General features: G+C 35.5%; 1 protein-coding gene across 3 annotated transcripts in view; it reads right to left on the reverse strand.

The window, feature by feature from the left end:
- The window catches only part of IFT80 (intraflagellar transport 80), a 55,774-nt gene that overhangs the window by 21,210 nt on the left and 7,902 nt on the right, over window positions 1–26,662 (reverse strand). For all 3 annotated transcript variants that reach the window (XM_042793632.1, XM_042793637.1, XM_042793641.1), the window contains exons 4-9: window positions 22,144–22,254; window positions 19,819–19,887; window positions 12,904–13,013; window positions 12,286–12,375; window positions 11,152–11,289; window positions 497–676 (exon numbers count right to left, since the gene is read on the reverse strand). In XM_042793632.1, coding sequence (XP_042649566.1) covers window positions 497–676; window positions 11,152–11,289; window positions 12,286–12,375; window positions 12,904–13,013; window positions 19,819–19,887; window positions 22,144–22,254 — 698 coding nt within the window. The remainder of the gene's footprint in view (window positions 1–496; window positions 677–11,151; window positions 11,290–12,285; window positions 12,376–12,903; window positions 13,014–19,818; window positions 19,888–22,143; window positions 22,255–26,662) is intronic.

Below are 26,662 nucleotides of genomic sequence, written 5' to 3' on the forward strand. Positions count from 1 at the left end.
TGCACGTAAGGTAAAGAAAGCTCCTCTGTATTATCTACACTTAGCTATGCAGCTTCATCTTTGGTGACAGTTGCTGTAATACTATTTAATATCATGGTTTGGCCTTGGCCAATGTATTTGTATTGTTTTCTGTATAAACATTTTCTTAACACTTGAAATTCTCTCTCTCTCAGTGAGCGGCCTCTTACACCTAAATTCACATGATCTTCAAGTGAGCTTTGCATTTTTCTGGAGGATAAAGTACTTCTGAGTTATGTAATTCTTGTCCATCTGGTGGTATGGTTTGGTTTACATGGACCTGATCTTCTGTACAACTGATGATCATTTACATCATTTGCTAACTCTGGCCATTTTCGATCTTAAACGTTTTCAGTCATACATACACAATAAAAAAAAAAAGGATATTTTCTTGAGGATTAAAAATTGACATTTTGTATTAAAGAAAGCCTTAGAAAGCTAGTAATCAGAATGCACAGCTCTGAACTGTGAAGATTACCTCCATGGTTCTCCTCTTAATTAATGTGATTTCAAAGTTCTTCCACTCCCAGCGTTGCTCCACGACATGGGCAAAAATGACATGTCCATTTCCACATGCTCCCGCTAGTTGAGTGCCATCGATAGACCAAGCAATATTAAATATGCTGCCAGTGTTTGGCTTTTCTAAAGCATAAGACCACTTGCAGAAAAAGAGAAAAGAAGTCTTAATTTTATTTATTTTTTTTTACTTTTTGGAAATTATTTATTGTAATAAGTAGATTTGAAGGGTTATGATTTTCTAAGAAACATCAACTAACTTTTCATTACAGCTTGAATAAGCAAACCAAAGAGATTAGATGTCTTAATTCAGACTCTTGAAAAACAGGGATACAAAAGGGAAAACCATCACATACAGCAGAAATGAAAGATGTCACAATGCCTGAGATACATTAGGTAAAAGTTATCTAGTCACAATACATTTAAAGTGTACTTAGTCATTTATAAATCTAGACAATCACTGCATAAAATTAAGTGAACATATTAGAAACAATTATACTGGTTACGTGGGTGCAACGGGCTATGCTCTTCAGTGCGATACATTCAGTTTATGCGGCAGTGACAGCAGTTCCTGAACAGAAAACCAGCAAGGCCCGGGCAAACCCCCTCAGGATAAATGGGGCACTCCTGCCCCCACACACAGAGCCCTGCAAAGCTCTTGTGTTGCTTCTCTCTGTGCTTCCAACATATGGGACATTGGTGGATTCTGAAAAGCTCCGAAAGCAATGCCTATATATTGTTCTCCTCCTAACACAAAAAAAGAAGCTTGATACCTTGTGGTCTTCCTTTTTCTCTAGTTTCTGTTGTTACTGTATAGGGGAAGGATGTATTAAAAATTTTCACTTGCTGTGCTTGCAATAACAACAAAAAACCCCAAAACATTAAAGCAATCAAAGCAGTGACATCTGGTCTAGCTCTGGAGAGAACCAGAAACAGTAACTCTGTGTGTTCTGTTCCTTTTCGACTAATTAAGAGGTGCTCACAGAGGAGTATCACAGTTTAATTTCGTGGAAGCACAGGTCAAATAACTGTATTTCAGTATCTTATTATCCAAATAAGTAGCGTACCTGCTTTCCTGTGCAGCTAGAAATTCAAATAGTAGGCAAAACAACATCACTGTACGCTTTCCTGCTGACTGGATTTTGCAAGGTGGAAAGGTTCACTTGGACCTAAAGAATGCATTTCTGTGGTATTGTGGCTAACATCTCCCTTCATCTTCTACTACTGGCTTACATCATCTACGTCTATTAAAATATAGATCATACAGCAGTTCACCAACTGTGAGCTGGCTGCTAAAAAGGACTTTTTTAAAAAAAATAAAAATAAAATAAAATAAAAAAAGGACCTTTATACTCTCTAGAAACAGGGTGTAATCTGCACTTAACGTATTAATTCCTCGCCTGCCTCTGCACAGGCATCTTGCCCCCCATCCTGCCCACATGGCTCCACAGAATCGCCTGTCCAGTGCAACGGGGATGCACGGGCAGAGCACGCGCTTCAATGAAACAGCGCAGGATTTCTCACCCTTTGACGCCCCCCCCCCATATTTTTATTCTCTCTGTTAGCATTGCAAAGAATAAAATTATAAATCCCTCTAGCACAAAGAACAAGGAAGAGGTATTAGAACTAACATTTGCTTTTTTCCTTCTGATCCACAGCATGAATGTAGTTATGAGAGAAGCTTCCATTTAGTGCTAAATCTTATTTTGTTCCTTTCCAATTTTAAATTTTCTCCAGTGAAGAATTTTATTCTTAAATTCCCCCAACCTTATGTACAAGACTCCTCTAAAGTTTAGCTATATCCTTATTAATACATTTTTGTCAAAACCTAGAGTAATTTTCAGACCAAGATACTTCTTTCCTATTTCTTGCATCTCAGAAATACAGTTCATACAAGTCATCTTGAATCTCTGAACAAGTGTATTCCTGAAAGTGGATGACAAAAAAAATGAAATAACCTTTTTATGGACTTTTAGGAAGACTTTAAACCAGGCTTTAAAACAAGAAGCAAATCTCAACTATTGCCTCTTTAGAACCGTGTAACAGTATGTTTTTAAAACCATTTAGCAATTGAAGGACTACCCGAATATTCAAATATATTTGAAATCTGAAGAATCAAATCAGTAAGAAAAAACATGTGATTGAAGTTAAATGTAGACACTGGATTCTCACGACTTTTGGATACATGATACTTTACCAAAGGGGAGACAGCTGGAAGAAAATACTCACCTAATGTTTCTAACACATTTCATATTATGATTTCTTTTGCAGTACACATAAAATCCAAGAAATACAAAGTCCTTCACACAAAGTCTTCATATGATTTATACAAAATGAAATCACAAAGTTTACAGTAAAATAAAGGTGTCAGACTTAAATGTTCAATAGCAAGGAAATACAATGGGATGAAATTCAGCCTCTCAGTTGTGCTAATGATTTGCAGAATACTATGTAAGATGACCTACTGAGTTAAGGCTTTTTTACTGCCTACGCGCATAAGGGCGAGCGAAAGACAATGTCAGCACTGACTGAATTTCCAATTTCAAACACTCCATTTTAAGGCTTCAGCTTCCATGCCTCTTGGCTGACAGACACGCCATTCACTGCCATTGTGATCTGCACTCCGGGAAGGTAATTGCAATTTTTGGAGAAAAGTCCATAACCTACTCTTCCGTCTCAACGGGATGAATTCTGTATGAAACACTCTATAGTAATTAAGAGCATAATATTTAACTATGTCTCACATCCTTATATGGCAAATGAGTAAGCTCTTGAGGATGTAGGACAAATGATTGTAACAAGCACACTCAGAGAACGCTCGAAATGTCCTACATCTGAGACATATTTTTCACAGCTGGCCAGATGTGATCTATCTGAGCACAGTTTGAAGAAGTGCTGTTTCAAAACTGAGTATTAGGATCCTCCCAAACAGACAAGGCTGTTTCTAAGGTCATTTCCCTTAGATCAAGAATCTACCCATCAGTCAGAATGAATAATAAGAGGGGCATCAAGCCATCAACTAAGAACCAGTTTAAGGAGCTTGAAGAATGTGGCTTTAGTGCTACTTTTTTATGCACAGCAAATACATTGCAGCTCTGAGAAGATATATTTCCAAGACTACTTTCTTTCTTTTAAACCAGAATTTTTTTTTTTTTTCAGTTGTTGAGTTCAGTTGTACCTCAGTAGTTGAAATATTCAGTAAAATATTTCCAGGTTACAACCTAAATTAAAAAAAATATATATATATATATATATAAAGCAATTACAAAGTTTTATTTTTCAGTTATTTTTGAATGCTCTTAGTATAATTCAGACCACTCTAGTGATTCATACTCCCTGCAGATGTCTGGTACATGTATCATGTACACAAAACATTACAATAAAAATCATTTAGCTCTTCGTTTGCAAGATAGGAACAATTTTTAAAAACTGAAATAGGTGTTATGTATTTCCTAGATTTACTGAGCTTTCTGTTTTGTTTGTTTGTTTGTTTTTTTAAAAAGGTATGAATCTGCCTATATGAATGACCACATGAACGCTGTTCTAACACTAGTTGCAATAGTATACTTTGGTATTACTGCGTGGCTTATACTTTCCCTGTTTTTTCACTGAATTCAATGAACTCTCTCAAGAACAAAAACAGTAGTTATAAAAGTTTCACTGTATTAAATACACAAAAGCAATAACTTAAGATTCCCTCTTCTGATTGCACAATGTAATAAAAAAGATGAAGTACTATATTCATTGAATACTGTCTGACTTCCATAAATGGAAACTGAGTAGGCTCTTGAGATGTGGGTGAAATTATTTCAATGAGCAGATTCAGAGAACTCTGTGTCCTAGGAACAAGGACAGTCTTTCACATGTGTTATATACTGATGCTCCAAGACTCAATATGAAGGATCTAGTTAGTTATTATTTCTGGAATTAATGCAATAAATGAAGAATGGTTATCCATGTAACACCACAGCATAAATGTTTTGAAAAAAACAGCGTGGAAAGAATATTTTCTTATATTTTAAATAAGAGTAATACTGATGTCAGCTGTGCAAAGGACGCTTGGTTGTTCCTGGCTGCTCTCTGTTTCAGCTCCATTTACCAGCATGTGCAGTTGTGAACAGGGAATGCTGACATAAGCTGAACTAAAGCTGATACTGCTGAACCTCCCCATGATGTCAGAATCTACACAGCATACCTAATCCACCGACTTTAGTAATAGTCTCTGCCCATTATTTTGCCTTTGTTTTTGAAATGAGAACATGCACTCTCCCCCACAATCCATTCCAGGAATCAGAGCGCAGAATGGACTAACAGCAAATACATGCTCTCGTCCTTTCATGCCCCAACTGATATAAACCAAGACAAGTGTGCTAGAACCAGCCTCCCATCCAAGTCTGACAAAGAAAGTTTCAGGTCCTCTGAAACTGAGGACCGACATTTATTTATTTGCTTATTTTCTAAGCGAAGGCTCCGTTTTCCTTGTGCCCCCTAGGGCATGTCACTTTAGTGCAGAGGCAGATGACATCTGAAAATACATTATAATATGAATGTCCATTAAAAGCTGGCAATCAGCTCTCACTACTCCTGAGTGGTGACCCAACACTTCAGCGCAAACTGTCCAGAAGCTTCTCATCAGAAAATCACTATTAATTTCGTGATGTAATGGAAGACAAATTGGATCTTACAAGATTAGAAAAATCAATTCTCCAAAGCAAATCCCTACTTAGGTGTGTTAGAAACACCTGAATATGCACACATATATGGAATTAGCCCATGGGAAATATATATATGTATAGATGGCTATATACACACCCTCCCCGACCCCCTGACCCACCTCCCCCCTCCCCCCAATTTTACTGATTATAAAATATAATGGTATTTTACAATACAAGACTTAATAGGCTCTCAATTCCTGTCACACATGAACCCACAAAAGACAGTATGTGTAACTGGAAGTAAGGAAATGCAGTGCTACATGTGAATATAGGGCAATTTACCTGAAGAGGAGAAACTACCCTTGACACAGCTACTGAAGTACAGAGCTATGAAGGATTCCAGTTGCTTGCTTAAACATTTGTTGGACTTGACCCCAATAATTAACATGAATTATCAAGAACTAAGGCATGACCTCCAGGTCAGATATTAAGCTGTGTATGAGAAGAACAAAGACAAACAAAGGATATCTGAAATTCTCCTGAAATCCAAGCACATTCTCACAATTATTAGATCCAAGAACTAAAAACAGGATGACAAACTGCTCCATATAAATTCTTAACCTTAGAAAATGAAACATTGATGTAGTTCTTTAAATAGATTATTACTTCCATGGATGATCCATATGTTTTCATTTTCTTCCAGAAGTTACATTAGCCAATTCTAATAAATTAAAATATGCCAACTTGGAAAGGATTGGTCAACAGCATAACTCCATGGGAAACCTATCTGCAACATTTTTTCTTCTGTTGAGCTACAAAGAATTCAGGATCATGACTGTTAATAAAGGTAGATGAAATAGAGACAGCACAAGAAAAACCTTATTTTTGTTGCACTGCCAAATGTGTATCTGTGTGAAAGTCTAAAACTCAGTGTAATGGGATCAAAGCTCGTTGTAACTCTATAGAAAACAGATTTGCTTGGGTTCTCATAGCGCTCTAGTTTAGGACAATTCAGCACTACCAGAATAATACACACACACATGCACTGTGTACATTCACTTCCAAAATCTTGCTATTTCTTTTATATTTGTCTGATAGCTAATGTTAATTTAAAAGATAAATTATGTGAACTTCACAACTGTCATACAATTTTCTGTCCTGAATGAATATTATGGCTTTAATGCTAAACACTTAAATTATTTTCATAGCTTCTCTGTAGCTATCTGCTACACTGTAGTTTTAAAATTCTTAAATGCTTTTTTTCCTCATTTGCCATTAAATTAAAAAATAAGGAAAAAAGGAAAACCACTGCTAAATAGTTAACATATGACGAAGCCCAGACATCAAATTAATGTAATCAACTTTTTTTAAGCTCAAGTCTGTAGCTTTTTGAGAAAAAGCTGAACAGAAACATGTTATTACAGAGCTCAATATTTTTTAGCCATTGCACCATACACACACTTGTTTCAAATGGGGTAGCAGGTGAGGAGAAGTTGTTACACTTGCAGAATGTTTTCCTTTATTTTCTATAGATATTAGGCAATATTCCCTAAATTTTATTAAGTTTTCCAAATGTTTTTAATGGAACTTCTAGCAAAATTAGGCATTCCACAGAGCAAGCCATGGAACGCAAAATGCCACATATAAGAGAATCAGTCAAATATGCAACCTGCTAGTCTAGTAAAATGGCCACAATTCATTCTGTAATAAAAGGGAAAGTTTGTAGAATGTACATAATCATTTAAAAACATAAACTTACAGATTTATGCAGAGAATTGCTTTCATTACAAAGCATTTCTTAAGCATAGTGATGAAATCAAGATAAAAGTAAATCAAAGGGCAATATTTAGCAGTCAAAGAAACATCAATTTATTTATAAAAACACTGCAGATAAAGATCCCCTCCCCCCCAAAAAATAACGTTCAACGAGAAGAGCACAATTAATTTGGAAAACAACAACAACCAAAAATCAAATCAAACCGATCAATCCCCGTTAAGGCTAAATAAGTTGTTAATGGAAGAAATATCTAAAAGGCCTCCGCAAACCAAATGTATAAATACATTCAGTGTTATTAAAACATAAATGTGATGTCCATCTTGACTAACTTTTGTTGTCAATTTTAAAAGGATTAATTTGACCACAGTGTTTCACTTTAAAGTTTTTTATCGGTTATCCTTCTCCACTCTCCAAGGCGGTGGGAAAGCAACCTGTCTTTGGAGCAGATGGGTATGGTCCATTTTCTTAGATACTTATGTGGGAGGGGAGTGGGGAAGGAGGAAATCAGTGAATTTCAGTCATTCTTACCATCTCTTACTGTGTAAATATTTTGACCTGATCAGTAATGTCAAGGGAAGCATGCAGAGCCACAGGAAATAGCTTACATAAATGAACTTTTTAAGCACTGCCCTCCATCCAAGTGATTAGATTCTGAAAAACTGTGAACACCAGGAAGGCTAAAGACTATCCATCAATATGTCCAGCTTTACATTTCAATATATATACTTTAAAATTCAGCTCAGTCTCCTCTGCAGGATTAATGATCATGGGCACTAAAGCAGGCAATAAATTTCAACATTAAATGTATTTTGTTTGGTATTCTGTAGGATAGCCATACTGATTTCGTTTATATACACAATGCTATTGGGAGCAAAAATGATTTTTAAATGAAGAAATTAAAACTTCCAGAAGTTACTATTAGATTTGTAGTTTTCTTTTTTAACGTGAAGCTGCTAGAACAAAGTATCCAGGTAGAAAGAAAAGAATAGGAGAAAAGAACATACACTAACAGAATTTAATTTAATTATGTCCCCAAACTGAACACATATGCTAGAGAAGAGTTAATGATATATATATATCGCCTGATGGCTCCCTGAGGAACAATTTGCCAATACAGCTCCATTACATCAGACATAATAAAAATGTCTATGTTGACCAGTAAAAGCCAGGTCTGGTTCTCTTCAAACTCCATCACTCTGGTGGTATGTGAATCATTCTTCCTTTTCCCTCAATACTAGCAAAGCTACTTCTTTAGTAACTATTTACATTCAACGTCAGGAAAGAAACTTTCATGAAAAATCATGACTTTTGAAGATAATAAATTATCATTGCTAGCTGCTAAACAGTCAAAACCATCTGGCACTAGCTACTGTACATGTCTTTGTTTCTTTAAGAGTTGAGTAATAAACCGGGTAAAGGAACCCTTAATTTTATGAAAAAATAAACCTACCTGCATTAAAATTTCAAACAAGGTCCACAAGCCTGTTCAATATTAAGTGCTGATTAAAAAATTACTGGTTTTCAGCCAGCAGGAATTGGAACCATACTTAGCAGTAAATTGTATTACATAACAGCTAGCAAGAAAAACAGTAAGGCACCAAGAATGAGAAACAAAAGCTATATGCAACAAAACAGCACTCATGACAGCACAAAAAGACATCTAGTACTTTCCTTTCTTTCCCGCTACACCAATCTTTGCCACATTTAAGCAGAAATCTGTATTAAGTGCAAAATGAAATTTAAATTGTTGGCCTCACCCACACAAGAGCATATGTATTCCAGTTTACCACTTGCTGATATAGCTCTGTGATCCCAGTGCTCAGAAAAAAGATGGAAAGTGATTGTGGGAGAAGAGGGCATGGTTTAAAGTGCAATTTTGAGAAGAAAATAGTCATGGCTAGCCTGACTGTTTAAATCAATATATGTTTATATATATAGTCCAACAAAGATGTAATTATACTCATTTAAATTACTTTACACGAGTATACCTTAGTTGGCTTCATCAAGTGAAATATGGTATAGGTATATAAACACTTCTACAACAGCGTATTTATACAGGGAGATGGAAAGGCGACAGTCAGGGTAGATTACTGCTTTAATTGCATTTTAAATGGAGTTAAGCGGCATATTAAAAATGGAGAAAAAATCTCCCAATCCACCTTGCCCAGGATCAAAGCTTTGAGGCAATCCTAAAGGATCCTTCTGAGGGAAGGAGCACGTCTATCAGCAGATATGCACACGGAGCTGGTAAAGAGAACGCCAAAATCCTACCCGCAATGCCTAACATTAACCCAATCAGAATAATGAAAAGATGTCCCCACTGGTGGTGTCGCCACTTAACAGCCATCTGAGTGTCCCACCCTCTAACAGCTGCAGCATGACTGCACAATCTTTATGGCTCTATGTGTAGAGACAATTTAGCCACTTTCTTCTGCAGAAAGAAATAGTATCCAGTTTTGAACAAAACCAAGGCAGACAAGTCTAACAGTAAGATACATTATCTTTTAAAAGAATATTTTCAATGATGAGAAATATCAGATGTCGAAAATTGCAATCTGCTCTCCAGCCTTATAGCAAAGAGAGAAAAAACATCTCCTTTACTTCATTATCTTTTATACCTACTTCAGTATCTTTTTTACATATGTGAGTGGTGTACCCCAATCTTTTGCACAAGTTCATACCTCAGGCACCACATCTACTCACTACTTCACTCTCCTAACTTTGTAACTCACGGGTAACAAAAATCTACTTAACATAAAAATCTTAAAAACGTAGATATCAAAATAAAACAACTTTTTTTTTAAAATTGGAAAATTAATACTTTCCAAAAGAAAACTGCATGCGAGTACTTTTGTTTTCCTTCGAGATAATTATCATCAAATTTTACTTATATTGATTAAGTAGCATTAGGAATTTTTCAAAGCAAGTAAGAGGAAAAGGCACCGAAAAGAGAAGCAATCCCTACCTCAGATTTAATGCCTAGCTTACACTTCTGTCAGCAAAGAAGAGTGAAACTAGTATCAGTATAGAAAGTGAAATATGAAGACTCAAGAGATCTTATCCCGTATACCTCTTCTCATGTAATTTTTGAAGGCTCTTCTTCACGAATGTAAAAATACTTGAAACACACAGTTCAAGTTCATGGTAAGCAGAACCATGCTTTACTGAAGATACCTGAAACACCACAGCAAACGCTGTTGTCCCAATCTGAGCAAACAGGCAACAAAGACAACAAGAAAGAGGGTAGAGAATGGGGCAATAAAAGTCCCAAACCAGCAAGGTTTGATTCAAAGCGAATCTGAACAAAAAGTTGCAGAACCACAGGAAATCCACAGAGACGATCAGGTCAATCTGTGATCTGGGCTAGCTTACTTAGGATACCAAGGAAGGTAGATGGAACTGCATTAAATTGATGTTCATTGGAGACCAAGTTGAAAAAAACCTAGGTCAGCAACAACAAACTGAGATAAAAGCTTCAAGTCAAAAAAGAAAAAGAAACAAATGTATCTCCTTTAGGAGCCTTTTTCCTCTCACAACAGTTAAGAAGTAACAGAGACACTCAGACAAGAAGATTAAGGTATGCTTTTAGCTGGAAAAACTGTGCCCTGTCCAGACACTAGAAACAGAAGCATGAATGTTCTCTTAGCTTCTCTTTTACTACTGCTTTAACCTTATTTCTAATGCCTGACAATTCCATTTTGTGATCTCCTCTTGAGATGTGCTTGACAACTCTTGGTATTTTTTTAAGGAAAAAAGCTAAATAATAAAAGCACAGGACATTGTTCTTCTACCTCCTTTTTTAAGACAGGTTATTGTTACACAGACCTTGCTTTTCATGGTTATTAATTTCATTTTATGATTGCCTTACAAAAGATGCTTGTAAACTCGTTATGTTTTTAAGGAAAAAAGCTAAAAAATGCACAGAAAAAAATTTAATGTCCTGAAAGGGAAAATATTATAAAATAAATTTTATCCAACACAAAATATATTTAGAAGTGCAGCTAAGCAGATCAAGAAAGCAATATTTTAGTCAGATGGACCCAGCAGAAAGGTGCTGGAAACGATGACGAGTTTTTGCTAATAAAAATACCTGCCTGTACACGTATATCCTCAGGAATATTTGCAATATTATCAATAAATTTGTACAATTTCACATCTGCTATTTCTCAAAGAGTAGTCACTTACCCCAGTTTTATCACATAGACGCAAAGTATGAAAAGACCCCACAGCAAATAATTCTCCATCCACAGCCCAGGCAACAGATGTTATAGGATATTCATGGGGCTGTGAGCTGTACAGTAGACGTCCATAACTATCCCAAACCTTTAAAAAAAATTAAATATATAGCTATATGAACATAGTTGAGGCGTATCTTTATTGATTCTAGAGCTATCATTTTCCCTCACAACCACAGAAGTTGCAGAAATATACTAAGTTATTTCAGTGCTTTTTGTGTAACTGGAAGAATCACATATATTACAGTTCGCTTTTCATTAAAAGTTGTTCCTAATCAATATTGATTTATAGACTTTGCTTTGCTGCTATGGCAAATGTTACATTATTCTGTATAAAATATTTTGAACTAATGATTTTTGTTTCCTGCAAATTACTGTCAGTCTGTAAAATAACCACAAGGATATTCCATTTGCACTCGTTTCCCAACAATGCTGAGGCACCTCAGAAAATTTCCAGACCAAAGAGATTTTCTCACCAGTTGAAGCCAACAGAATACCAGGCAGCCAATTCACAGTGTGAAGTAATTTGATTTTAATACTATTTTTTAAAAATTTCTTAATTGCGTACATTTTTATCACAGCCACTAGACACTTAGAGAATGACAGAACCAAATAGGATACATTTAAAAATAAGTTTTCACTTAAGGGAAGGAACACAATATGTGCTTTTTATTTTGGATACAGAATATAATAACCAAAAACTTTCCTAAGGGATTCACTAATGTTCCTGTAATAGAAAACAGTAGCTTTATCTCCTCTAATTTTATGTGTCATAGCTTTTACTATTTCAAGTAATCATTTCTATATTTCTACATATTTTCCTTTTGGAGTTTGTTTCACTTGCATTTTACCTATTTTTATTCTGCCGTATTTATAAAATAAAAAAAATGCTAATTTTATGCTACTAGACAGGGCGAGATGCATTTACAAATAATACAACTTAGGATAACAAGCTTTTCTTGAAATCTGAAAGACTTCTCATTTAATTTTCAGCTTCCAAGTATTATTAAAATTAGAAAAGATCAGAATGTCCAATATCTTTTTCGGTCATTTAGTTTTCCCTACTAAGTTAACCAGTACTTACCTTATATTTGCAATCTTCACCTGCAGAAAGAATGAGATCATTAACTGAGTTCCAGTCAGTTTTTAAAATAAGTCCATCATGGGCTTTCCACTGAAATAGAAAAAATATATTAAACATAGATGCAGCAAGTCTGACAACTTCGGTTTTGAATATTTATCATTCATCAGTTACTAGCATTCATATACTCCAATGTAAGTCAGGGCTTCCAGCAATACAACTGCACAGACGTACTCTCTTCTGTAGAAAAAGAAATTAAATGCAGCTTGAACAAGGCAGAATGAAATCCTAACAATATGCACTAAAAACATGTTCTAAACAATTGCTTTCTGCAATCTTTCTGCCTTTTCATAACGAAAAGGGAAGTGCTTATCATATGCCTGAAGAATATCCACAGCAGAAATTGTAAACTTTTTTTTTAGTTTAGAGCAATGAACAATCTCCTTATTCTCAAAAAAACTAAAAAGGGGGAAGAACAGGGTCACGGGGAGGGAGAGATGAGCAGTATGCATGCTGTATGTAAAATTTTAGCACAAACATTTTATGTTTGGCAAAACTCTCATTAACTGAGAAAAGTTTTCACATGGAAGCGTGAGACAGTCTTAATGTATTTAATGATACCTGCAAAATTTTAGCATTTGGCTGAAGGGGTTTAATAATCAGCTGCTTCCCTGAAGTATAGAGAACTTTTTCAGAATCAGGTCCCCAGGCTACTGAGTACACCGGTGTTCCTGTAAACAAAAAGAAAGAAAGAAAACATTTCTTATGACTTATCTGATCAAATTATTCAGAAACTGATAGAGCTGCTTGAAACTGGAAACTTAAAATCATAAATCAAAAATTCAGGAGTGGGAGAAAGCCAAACTTGGGGCAGCCATTTGGACTCCACACTTGTCTGACTGCACTTACGGCCACGTTTACTGGTTCACTTCATGTTTTAGCCACAGGAACACCAGAGAGAGACAGACACAACCCCAAAGGACAACTCTGAAGGCTTTAGTTCATGCTGCATACTCTTCCAACACTCCTCAAGGAAACAGAAATACATAGGGTGAAGTCCTGGCAAATTCACTCAAGTAAACTGTCAGACACCTACCACTTTCAATGGGGCCGCTCTAAATTTAACCCTGAACAAATCAACTCTATGCAAAACAAATAATGAATCGATGGCTTGTCCGATATTACATCTGAGTTACTGAAAATGCATATGACTTTGCTACTGCTGTAATCTCCTTTTCTCATACTGTACCTATCAATTTTTCCAATGCATCACTTGCCCATGGTTAATTGGAACACTGCAAAGATTTGTGTTGCCCTTCCCATCTCTACAATTTTCTTTATTATATCAAAGCCCTTTGTGACCAGTTTACTTTTAAGGTATATCTGCATTATGGCATCTTTCTCATGCAGTATTAAAACGTTAACTCTTCTTAAGTGATCAGTCCACCTAGTCAGTCTTCAATGCCCATCTCTCAAATCTTCTGATCTGCTCTCTTGCTGTTTAGTTTGCAGACACTTTCTACAAATATCTACAATCCCATTTCATGTTTACTTTGAAATCCCCCCCCAAACTTGTTTGCCAGAATACCTATAAGATGATTTTATCCAATGCTGAGACCACTAGCCGCGATGCTGACCTATATCTAATTTAAAACCACCAAATATTTGTATCAAAAACAAGTCCAGCAAGTCAGGTAGATGGTCCGCTATGCCACCACTTACTATTTGAATACTGTGGTTTTAATATCGCATCTTTCTCCAACCTCATTATCTATTGCCATTTACCTCACTATTAATTTGTAAAACTTTTGATAAGTGAACAGTTTTGCACAACTCCAGAAAATGAACAGTAATACCTGCATTTTACATTTTATATTTACTTAATCTCTTATGCTCTGATGCAATTTTATTCACAGCTGTCACGAGATACAGAAAATCAACATGACAGTCATCCTAATACTTATCAACAGACATCAGAAAAAAGCTCTTTTCACCTACAGTGGTGAGATTGAACCCCAATGTGGGTAGAAAAAGCTTTGTATTGCACCTAAATCATTCTTAGTAAGAAGTCTAGGCTCCATAATTAAGCCTCTAACAAAACTTATTTTTGTTTTGCTACACATATGAAAAACCAAACGTCCCCCACACAAGCAATTTACAAAACAAATGAGAACAAATAAAACTAGAAAGAACGCCCTGCAAACTTCACAGATTTTTCTCAGTTAATTGAAAATATTTTTTTTGTAGATTGAAAACACCAGAATGGTATACCTAGAATAAAGCTGACTGTTTCGTTTTAAAATCATGTTATGTTGCAGTTTTCAAATGACCTTTTTTTGAAAGTAGAAGTAAAAAATTACATGGAAAAAGCATCCAGGAAAAAAAAAAAAAAAAAAAAAAAGCAGAACTGACTTGCCAACTATGCAAATATTTTCCATAGTACTTGACAGGATTAGTCTCCCCTGAAGAAGAATCATTGATTCCTTGCAAATAAAACGAAGAAAGTTAAATAAAGGGCATGTCCAAACATTTATTTCTATCACAGCAAAAGCCCTGTAGCAATGGACAGCAAGTTTCAGCACGGCTTCAACATTACCGTGCATATAAAACTGCAAGGAGGGAGGCTGTGTATTAAGTCCCTGACAGACCAGGTTCTTGCTCCCGTATCTTCTGAAATGGGGAAGAGAAGGCTTATTTGAGGTATCTGGTTTTCTCTAACAGACTTACCATTCTTACTGGCAGAAATGAAGCCTCTGAAGACACAAGCCAACCGTCTAAACGCAAGCACCGAAGCAATGGGACGCACCTGGGGTACTCTAAGATAGCCACGGGGAGCTTACAGATACGACATGGAGCCTGAAGCAGATCCATCTCCTCCTGGAATGGATCTGGAGGTTAGGCAGAATAGCCCAGTGAACCTCGAAGGGCACTAATGCCACATTTACACTTACACAACTGAATTGTACCCCAAAAGTTCTGTTTGAGAAATAGGAAACCTCAGAAGGAGCAATTGTTACAACCTAAATGTTGGTATTTGACAATTTCATCATCTTAGAATAGGAAAATGGAAAGAAAGTCTAAATTCTCAGAGATATGCACTTTTTAGGGAGTCATGCATATTTCAGCTGATAACTATCAAATCGATCAAATGAATTAAAATCGAGCAACTAAATCATTTTTTGTACATTTATGGTAATAAAAAAACCCAAAAGGCTTAAGAAATGCTCTTACAGGGTAAAATTTTCAGACGCTTTTGGCATATGAAGTTCCATTTCAAAAAATGTCTCAGGAATATCTTTTTTATGGGAATATTTTTATGAGATTTAGACACTTAAGTGATTGAACTGTTATGTCAACTGTCCTAAGATCATCTAATATATTACCACTTATGCCTTCGAATATTCTCTCTGAAGAAAAAAATTATTTTATTACAGTCATATAAATTCAGCACACTAAACTTGATTTGAGCTTCCAAATATTCAAACTCTCAACTGAGACCTGATGTCATTGCTCCTGAATATTTCTGTACTTTGTATATTTTCTTTTAGGAAGGCATTTATTTTATATTATTTAGCAGTACAGAATGATGCAATTTTTTTTTTTTAACTCATCAACCATTACAGGAGACAACTCATAGAAACATACAACATGTATTAAGTAAATCTGGCACTAGCTGTTTTCCTACTGGCAGCAATTTATGTTGAAAATGACATAAATTCTGTCACCAGCTGTACAGAAATTCTAAATAAACTAATTTCTGTCCTGCTCTAATGCTGATTTAACAATCAGAAGACTTTTATATTTAAACCAAATGTTTAACTTTTTTATGATGGCTGACTACTTAACCACAATTTCCAGGGCTTAACAGCAGGAGCTAAGTTAACTCATTTCCTTCTGCACTTAACAAGAACTTGGTTGGGAAAAGTCTGCCAACACACTGCATTGCTGTGGAAAGAAAAATTCAGAACAGACAAACTGCAGTGAATTGCATTGGTGATAAACAGTTTCAGGGAAAAAACACTCTCTGAGAAAAGTAGTGAGTAAAGCAGAAGAGGTGGACTGAGAGAAGATCTGAAGAAGGAACATCATCGTTAAGCACACAGGGTGGGCTTTTTCACATCTTGGTGCTCTACTAACAGATGTTAATCCCCAATTAAGCATTCCCGTGGCCAATGCATACAACAGAGAAAGAGCCAGGGCTGAGTGCAGGAGTGATAGAGCAGTCACTCTGACACTTTCAGCCACAGCACACACTTTGGTGATTATAACAGTAAGTCTGTGTGAGACTTTTTACTTTCACTGGAGTAGAAACATTAATTCAGACAATTTTATGTCTCTGTGGCAGCACAAAAAAATAGGAGCTGCATTTGGAATACAGTTGTCCCTTAAAAAGTAAGCTCCACTTCCCAATGTCATAATTAAACTGTTTACATTGCAACCGCGGTGATTTTGTTTCCATTAACCAAAAAAGGCAACATATACACCGATTATTCGTATTACTCCTTGGTGCTTACTCAGCATACTAATCGCTGGAAGTCCATCAGAAAGTCAGCTGGGCCAAAAGATAAATACTCAAGAAAGATATGGTCTTAAGGGTACTAAATGACAAATTCAGTTTGAAAGAAAGGTGACATGAGTCACCTGAAGAATTAGAAATCCATCTGAGGTAAACTGACAGAATGTGTGGCACAGAAACAACAGGTCTGTGGATAATGATGTTTAAATGACAAATAAGCTTCATATGCTTTTATAACGGGAAATCATGGCTTCACTGAGAATCAAAAAGCACAGGGAGAGCACTGACTCGGTCTGCACAATGTATGTGTGATGTTCTTCATCACACGCTGTTAGAAAAAGTAAGAAATGGCACAAGAAATAAAGGCATCCCATGGATTTAAAATATCACCTTCCTCAAAGAATTACTCCCGTCTTGTCTGGAATTAGGGACACCAGAATAATTACCAGGATTGAAGCAGGTGCTCTACCAATCAAATACTCAGGGTGGATCCGTGAGACTTGCTTGCTTGCCCTGAAAATTCTCAGATCTTGGAATATGAGCAATTAGCAAAGCTGTCAGCTTCACTAGTGGGCTAAACTACAGACATGGTGCTGCAGAATAAGCTTGATCGTAGTGAGGAAGGCAAACCTGCATTATACTTAATTTTCAGCTTGACCAATACCTTTGACTCCAGAGAGGACCCTGAGGGTTAGAGAGCCAGTGGCTTATGAACCTCAGGAGTATCAATTTTAGACAGAGATTTGAAGAGAGGCTCTGCAACTGTGGACTCGGCACTGCTCCTACTAACCAGATGTCTGGTCTGCAAAGGATTCAGTTAGTGCAGGTGGCACCGCTGACACTACAGACGTCACCTCAAACAATTTTACTGCCAGAGCCTACAGAGCACCGTAAAAATTTGTGCTGGTAGAAGCATCTTTTCTTACACATTTGGACCTTCAACACTTTACACACCCTACTCTTCATAATTCTGTGGCCCTCGCCAAAGGAACACAAACACTTTGAACACTATGTCATGCTGCAATGTATACACCACAGAATACACAGAGAAATCCTGCTTTAACCATAAACCTGTGGGTTACCAACATATACCAAAGAGATCCATTAAAAAAAAAAAAAAAAACAAAAACCCAAAACATATCAGTGCATCGTGTCTGCTGGAAGCCCAAATGACTGCAAATGCAGCATTTTTTAGAAAAGTTTTCAGTTTAAGGAAAAGAAGGAACAAAAGGAAGAATATTAAGATAATCTGAGGATGAAGAAGTGAGATCAGGCTCAAAGAACAATGCAGCCATAACAGCAATATCACAGCTAGAGGCTGAATGCAATAGAGGCTATGGGCTCACACTATCTTTATTCCATGCATCGGCATGATGGAAGGACATGTGGTCAGAGCACTCCATATAAGTACTGAAAAAGCCAAAAAGGGAAAAATGTATGTTCATGTTTTTGTAGTGAATAAAAATCCAAAGATAGAACAGGCATGTGGACCATCATCCAAAGATAAGAGCCTGAAAATTTATTTCTAATACAAAGAGTGGAATGAGTAGAAAGAATGTTAGCAATGGGAATCCTTTCATTTCTCAAGGACATGATAACGGATGTGAAAAATTAGCTCAAACACCAGATACTCTCAAACAAAATACCAATTTCTACAGAATCTTATCTGGATCCCAGGTATGTCACTAGCTTAGAGGGGTCTGTGGGAATCTGATCCTATAAATTTAAAGCGTTTCTGAGTCTCACAGGATCTTATCTTAAAACACAAATATAAGATGAGAATTATTCCATGGGGACTCAAATGTACTTTTATACTGTACCAGAAACTCTAAAAAAATCAGTGAAAATTCAGCTTGCAGTTTTCAAACTAGAACATATCTCTTACTTCATAAGCTTCATCAAATCTCAAATTAGCACAATTAAGCATAAAAAAAAACCCTTGAAACATATCAACTGAAAAATAGTGAAGTGTGTGTGCTTCAACCTTTTTTTTTCCAAAATTATAGTTCAGTTGGCTTATCTTTTTACATTGTAAGCATGAAAAAACATTACATCTGAATATGAACTTCCTTAACAGAATTGAAATGCATTTCACATTCACTCCTGTGGTTAAAATGCCTTCAACAGGTTGAAAGAATTTAGATAATTTGTTTTAGAAAGAGATAAGGGTCTGACATTTAACTCAACCCCAGGTGCATGTGGTTTCTTAAAAAAAAAAAAGTCAAAAGGTCACATGATCTCAATATATGAAGTCTGAAAAACAAAATCTAGCTCAGTATCTTCACTAAAATATTACAAAAAAGTTAGAAATTATGATTATAAAAGATAGCATTTTAAAGATATCAAACATCATTTGTATAAATATGTATTTGCAGCTTATACTGTTGTACTTTACAATAATGTGATTTTTAAATTGACTTAAATAACTGGAGTACTCTAGTATGCATCAAACTGTAGTTACAAAGCAAAGATCAAGGTTAAATCTCCATGGCCCAGTTCAACAAAGAACTTAAGCCCAGGGATTGTTTCACTTCAGTAGGGCTCTTTGCATATACCAAATTAGTTACCGGGTTAAATAGAGAGATGAACCAAGGGCTGTTAAGAGTTTCAAAGTTCAGAGGAACTAACCTATATGCACTTTGCATCTTTCAAGCATTCTTGCAATGCTTTTAGAGGATTTTTTTTTTTCAGTTTCACCATAAGAGTCCATGGCTTGGTATTAAAAACTGGATTTTAAAATTTTTAATTCTTTAGCCTCTCCAGAGTCCTTAGGATGAAACTGAAATGATTGTCTAAAAATAATTTTAATTTAAAGAACATTTTTTTAAGATAATCACCTTACTGAAAATCCAGTTCCCCCTGTATTCAACTGTGATTTATGTTTAGCTTTAGTGGAGTTTGTCTAGGCCTTAAGATCCTTAAACAAACCCATTCTGCCAGATTTAGGTCTGTTATTTAAATATATTTCATAATAACCCAAATTAAAAAGTGCTAATAGAACTCTAAGAAAACTAACTTACCTTGCTGAGCTAAAGTGGATCTCAGCATTCCACTTTTAGACCAGATTTTCACTTGGCCATCTTCACCAACTGTAAAGTTATCATAGAAATCATCAACTTAAATGCAACAGTAAGTCTAACAAACTTGGTACTTGTATTTACCTAGGTAACACTAGCGTTAAAATAAGTCCAGGTCTTCTTACATGTAAATATTGTTTATGTAGTCTTCCTAACATGCAGATAGATAGCGTGTTAAGGAAAAAATATTTGACTGTTCTTCCGCTATTATCAAGTCTCTTCCTCTCCTGAAAATCCCTATAGGCTTTTTATCTGAAGCTGCTCCTGGAAAGAGAAAGTCCACCACTTTAAGTATCCCAAGTTCTGTATTTTCTATTCAGCATTGCTAGTGCTTTTCATCTATTTACAGTTCAATGGCCCAGAGGCGGATTAAATGACTCTCTAAGGAGTCCAAAGAGAGTAGGAGCAGATTTTATGTATTAAACTGGAGGCTTCACAGTTGATAAATGGTGAAACTGAAGATAACTGAAGGCTCCGTTTGGAAGGCTTACATTTTATAGCATAACTCCATGTTACCAAGAAATTCAGTTTACTTATTAAAGTTCTTCTACGCTACAGCAGTTATGTATGCATTAAGAACACAGATTTCCTAGTGTGCTATCATATTTAAAACGTACAGCTCTGGGTCTTCATTTCTCCCAGATTCAATTAACGAGGAAAAAAGTGCACGTAGGTGCTTAATGCCATTCTTCCGTTCAAAGATAATTTACTTACCAGATTTCGGATTTTTATATCTGGCCAATATAGCCTTTTAAGTGTTTAAAAAGTGTAAAAAAAAAAAAAAATCTTAAAAATATTATTTGTGCACATTTGATACTGTTAAAATAGAGCCATCAAGAACATTTTGATACAGTATCATCAATGATTCAACTTTTCCTCAAAGTATAGTTGTAGTATAAAGTAGCTGATCTTCTCAGGGTACAGTTTGGATATGGTGATGAATTCCTATACTCCCCTTAAGTGTCATGCAGTCTTTCCATAAAAAAAAAAAAAAAAAAAAAAAAGGCAAATTTGAAGTTCCTGAGGTAAACCACTCTTTAAAAAGAACAGTATTTCTAACCCTCAGGGACTCCCGAGGAACATGCCAGACAGAGTTCCTTGAAGCAGCATTTTAGAGTCAGACTCAGTCTGGAAACAAGCAGATCCAAAATTATCTTCAGTACTTCTGGACTGAATTGGAATTTGTCCAAAGAAATCAGCTGCGCTAGATCAACAGGAGGCTGCAGAAAATTCTGACACCGACAGAAATCCCATAAAGGAGAAGTCCATCACAGGAAATTTAATTAGCTTCCCCTTAACATCAAAACAGAAGTTTCTGACTAAAATGCCAAAAGCAACTAATTACCAAAAGATTTAGGACAGAAAGACATGTGGAGATACAGAAATTGGGAGATCACTCTCCCAGCCTCGATAGAGAAGAGGGTTAGACTGCAGCTGGATCTAGACCACTCCTAATAATTAAGAAAGAGAAGCACAGGAATATTCAAGATGCTCATGAAGCCTCAGTAAACTCTGCTGGTTAAAAGCCCCCACATGTCATGTGCGGTGATGAAATTGAACCAACTTAGCTACCTTTTTTTGTAACAGATAAAAAAGAATAAAATCCAATATTCTCCTCTACGAAGTACAGAACATCCACAAAAACATCTAAGCACTCTGATATTAAAAACATTTACTTTAAAGTAAATAGGATAACATCTAATAAATAGGATCACTAAAAAAGACACGTTTTTACTAGATCTTTTATTAATTAAAATAGACATTCTTTTAAAACAGAATTAATCAAATACTGCAAAATTAACTTCTATTAAACAAAGTGATATTAACTCCAGTGATAATGAAAACATAAAAATAAAGGTAGCTTATTATAGCTAACTTCATTTATATTGTTGATTTTGTGTTTCCATTTTCCCCCTTCTCACAAGAATTTCAAGCTAGACCATTGAGTGAACATTTAATAGACTCAGTTTTATTAATTCAAATTCAATGTAACTATAATATAAACTATGAAATTTGGGAGCACACCTTCTGTATGTCAAATATTATTTTTCCAAAATATTCTATTCTATTTATCCCACAGCAAACTTGCATTCTACACATTTTATTGACAGCACTTTTCATAAATTGTTTAATACTATATTTTTGTACCCTTCTATTTCTTCATGGCATGTCAACTTTGTATATTAAAAAAACCAAAAGGCTTTCTTCTGAAAGAGCTCTTCTGTTATTTTAGCCTTCAAAACATGTCATTACTTTAAGAATGCTTACCTGTAACCAGTGCTGTTCCTTCGTAATTCCACCTTCCTGCAAGTACAGCTCCACAGTGTGCTTCTATGCTTTTCTCTACTCTTCCTAACTTTGAAATCAAGTGGAATTTCCCTAAACAAAAGTTCAAGATAGAAATAATGTATCTAAATTTGTGAATCCGTATTTATGCCTGTAAAGGTTCCGTCCACTGTTAAAAATACACACAAAAAACACGATGAAGAAACTAACAACAACAAAAAAGAATAAAACAAGCAATTATGTTGTTCACAACTATGATTAGCCCAAATAAATGAGCTCTTGCAGAACTTGTAAACTAGCTACAATGTTGGTTTCATGTGGTTTGCTTTTTTTATTTTTTTTTTTTTTTTCCCGTTTGGTATGTATAATCTTTGTCTTGTCTATTCATTTTTGTTATGTCCCTCTAAGGTTTGTAGGTTTCTCTGGAGATTAGACTGCCCGATGTTATTTCATTGCCTGAAACCTCACAAACAAAAGGTATATACACTGCAGCCCAGGAGAGTCCTTGTGTTGGTTTCTTTTTAAGATCTGAAAAATCATTCAACACCATAAGGATAATGGAAAAGCTAGAACAATCTCACCATCCGTGAGTGTGTTGCTCCGAGGAAGCATTACTGCTTGCACTATGGAGCTGTTATGGAAATTCACAGAAGCCAAAAACAAAGCTATTAATGATTTCAACAGAAGCATGAGGAAGTCTTTCTTTCCAAATGAGGGATGTTGCTTAAATCCAGGAAGATCAAATTTAAACTGGACCAAAGAGCAGACAAAAGAGGACTTGGAAACATGTGGCAGAACAAATGCGTGGCTTAGAATATTTCGGTGATTCAAATTAACTACTTTAAAACCAAAATTATTTTAAAATTATTTAATCTGCCAGACAGCAAGCCACTACAAGCAATTTCCAGAGTGACCAGAACTCTTTGAGCTAAACAGCACACAGATAGCTCACACTAAGTGTCTACAAATTCTCCATCACTTAAAATGGGATAATTTTTCCATTAATAGCATCCTGCTTGGGAATATGAATTATAAACCAGGCCATATCTGATGAGCCAGAACTGGAACCTTAATACCTGACTATTTCAGTACAGGACCACATTCTCAAGACCAATGTGGATATACAGGTGATAACAAGAGTGAACTATGAACTGTGTAGAAGGTAAAAAACACATGACATCACTCCACTAAACGCACATCGAAATCACAGCAGCCGAGATGGCAAAATTTAAGTGGCCTGCACTGCCACAAGCTTGAAAAAACTTTTATTGTGTTCTCGTTTCCCATGTTTCATTTTCCACTTCAATGTAAAAACAAACAAAGAAACAAACCCAACAACAAAACCCTTGAAAACAAAGCCAGGTTAAAACCAAAGCAGCAGCATTTTGGCAGATCTGGTCAGTAAATAACAATGACACGTATATCAGGGCTCTCCATAGTATTATTCAAATTAATACAATTAAACTTTGTCTTCATTTTACTTTTAAGTATATAAACAAAAAGGCACAGTCATCCAGCCAAATCTCTGCCCATGCAATATTTTCTAGCAAAAGATTTTTAATACTGAACAAAAAGAATGGTTTGTATAAATCAGTTTATTTGAATAGACCATTTAAAACATCATACACAACTATACATTTTTGCTTTTATTGCTTATATTCCTATCTACCAGAGTACTCTGTACAGCTAGTTAATCTCATTTTTTTCTGAATTCACAGAACTAGCATTATTACCAAGACCACTTCTTACGCATTTGGTTAATTTTTACTTTCCTAAGATTTTCAGGACTGGTATTCTACATTTAATGCATTATGTTATTTTACAGTTACTTTATAATTATAAAATATATTTTATATAATTAATGCATCAATTATTTTATAGAACAACTCTCAGGTCTAAAATTCTACTTTTTTGTGTATAAACAATACCTGGATTCACAGGAATTCCATGCGTAAATGCTATTTTCTCTGATTAAATTGTCAAAATGGCCTTTTCTGGTTTTAAAATAATATGTTAAAAAACGTGTTTTATTTTCTGATCACCTGTCTTATTCAATGCATAGTGTACTTGTTCAATTGGTAGCCAAGACCTTTTTCACTGCAGAATACTTAAACCTGTTCTGATCATAGGATTATGAGTATTCTTATGCCGTCACCTACAGTATTCATCATCTAAGTGGCTGGGCACTTCATAGACACTAGGAACACATTTCACTAATTTTCCTTGGGGAAAGAAAAAAAAAAAGAGCTTTGCAAATTAGGAGCTAACATACACAGAGATCTAACTCAAAAGCATCCATTCCTTTTCAATATCCAATCTGAAACATTCAGAATTACTTTTTTAAGGACACAGAGAATTCTATGGCATTTTATATATTGAAACAATAGCTTCTGCTGACCCAAGTAGAATCTGTGATACCTCAATGCTTCTGTAAGCAAACCCCTTAATACAGAAGAGGAAAAAAAATAATAAAATGAAAGAACAGACAGTTGACAAGCAACTGAATACTTTGTTTAGGTCACATGATCGGGAAAACAATGGGCCAGGTCACAGAATACATGATAAAATCCTGTTACGCAGGGAAACATTCAACTCGTTTACCAATGTTTTGCATCCTTTCCCACCCCACAAGCTCTTACTTCTTTCACAAGGCATCTTTCAAATATCAAAACATAGCAAATTGTAGCCTAGCAGGAAAGAATACAGTTTCATATAAAAGCAGGTCCACCTTAGGCACCAAGATAGAATTCATCTGGAAAAAATGTGATCATGCATTTAAAAACTGTCTCATAATACTTACGCAGAACTAGGCCAAATCAAGTTTGCATGGGTATCATCTTTACTTCTGCAACTTCTTTACTTTTCCAACATGTGAATTTACAACTGATGACAGTCAAATGATGTGACTCATTAGACACTGCTTTTTGCATTGCATTCATACATAGAGGTTGCTCCAAAAGCAATGTTTTGATGGATTTCTTTGCCTTCTGTTCTTCAACTTAACATTGAGGTACTAGAGACTTTCAAATTAGAACTCACCGCCTTATAGACAATTAAGAAAGGGAAAATTTTAACTGCATGCTTGGAGTAGCTAGTAGTGATTCAATTTAACCTTACTTTACATCTCAGATTTGTAGAATACTGTTCCTTTATTTTTATTACATCCTGAAGCCAGAAGCTGTCCTCAATCTTAAAGTGACTCTCTCCAGTTTTGGAGGAATTTCAAGTGGGAGATTAGCAGCCTATTCAAATACAGAATATAAAACATGTATGTTTTGTTCATTACTTTTCATAGACTCTTAAACGCTGACCTCATGTAAAATTATCGATAACATAAGAAGTTGAAAAATTAGGTCTATTCACTTATGATTTGTGCTTAATAAGCAGTTTAAAGTTGAACATATTCTTTATTTTTATAAAAAAGCAGCAACAATATCAATGTAAGTAAGAAGTAAAAGAACAATATCCCACAAGAGATGCAACTTGGAAGAAAACCCAAGAGGATTAAATTTACATTTGTTCTAATTTCACAAACATCTGGAGTTCAACCAGGAATTAATGCAACCCTGTAAAGACATTATACTCCATTTCCATTGGATTCAGCAAATTTCCAGGAATCCTTATCACAGAGATGAATTAGCTGTTGCAGGAAAACTGCAGGCTTGACACGTAAGGCATGCTACATAAGTAACAGTTAAATGCAATTTTAAATGTAAGGTTTTTCGAAAATAGCGATTAAGCAACAAAACTTGTTCATGCACTTTTACAATGCAACAATTCACTTGCATATGCAAAAGCAAAATCTTTACAAGATATGTTATCTCTATTGAAAGTGCTAAGTTACGCTAGGAGATAAAAACTTGGAAATTTTCTACATAAAGTTTTTATCTCAATTTATTCTTTCACAAATTAGGTTAGCACTGTTTTGCTTTTCAATTTCACTGGGAAAAAACAAAACAAAACAAAAAACCCAGCCAACCAACCAAACAAAAAAACGAACAACAAACCCAAAACAAACTATGATTTTTGGCAAATATCTCTCATGAACAGTTTTCCAGAAATTGAATGTTTCGGATGAATTTACCAATAAATGCTAAAAGCTTATCCCCTAGTCCTAACAACAGCTAATTAGCTAAAAAATCCCTACAGGAGATAAAGTACTAACTGTGATCTGTGAACTAATTATGTCAGAAATAACTCGTTCCATAAGTAACAGCAAACCAAATCAGCTTTTGTTGCTGGACTATCCACTGCCTCGGCTGCCTGCAGCCCATGTTGCAACTGCACCCTCAGTGAGGGCGTCCACTGTCCACTCATTTGGCATTTGTCCATCATAGAGAGCTGCCTCTTTCCATAAAAAGTCACCAAGGAGCTCCAAAGTTACCGATTACCTGCCAGACAGTCCCCCTACAACATCAGCCTTGGAAATCTCATTTTCGTAGGGAACAGAACTTTAAGGGGGAAAAAAAAGTGAGTTTCTCCATCCAGTTTTATTTACATT

Source organism: Tyto alba, unplaced genomic scaffold (assembly GCF_018691265.1).
Source record: "Tyto alba isolate M040663 unplaced genomic scaffold, T.alba_DEE_v4.0 Super-Scaffold_10, whole genome shotgun sequence".
NCBI classification, from domain to species: domain Eukaryota; kingdom Metazoa; phylum Chordata; class Aves; order Strigiformes; family Tytonidae; genus Tyto; species Tyto alba.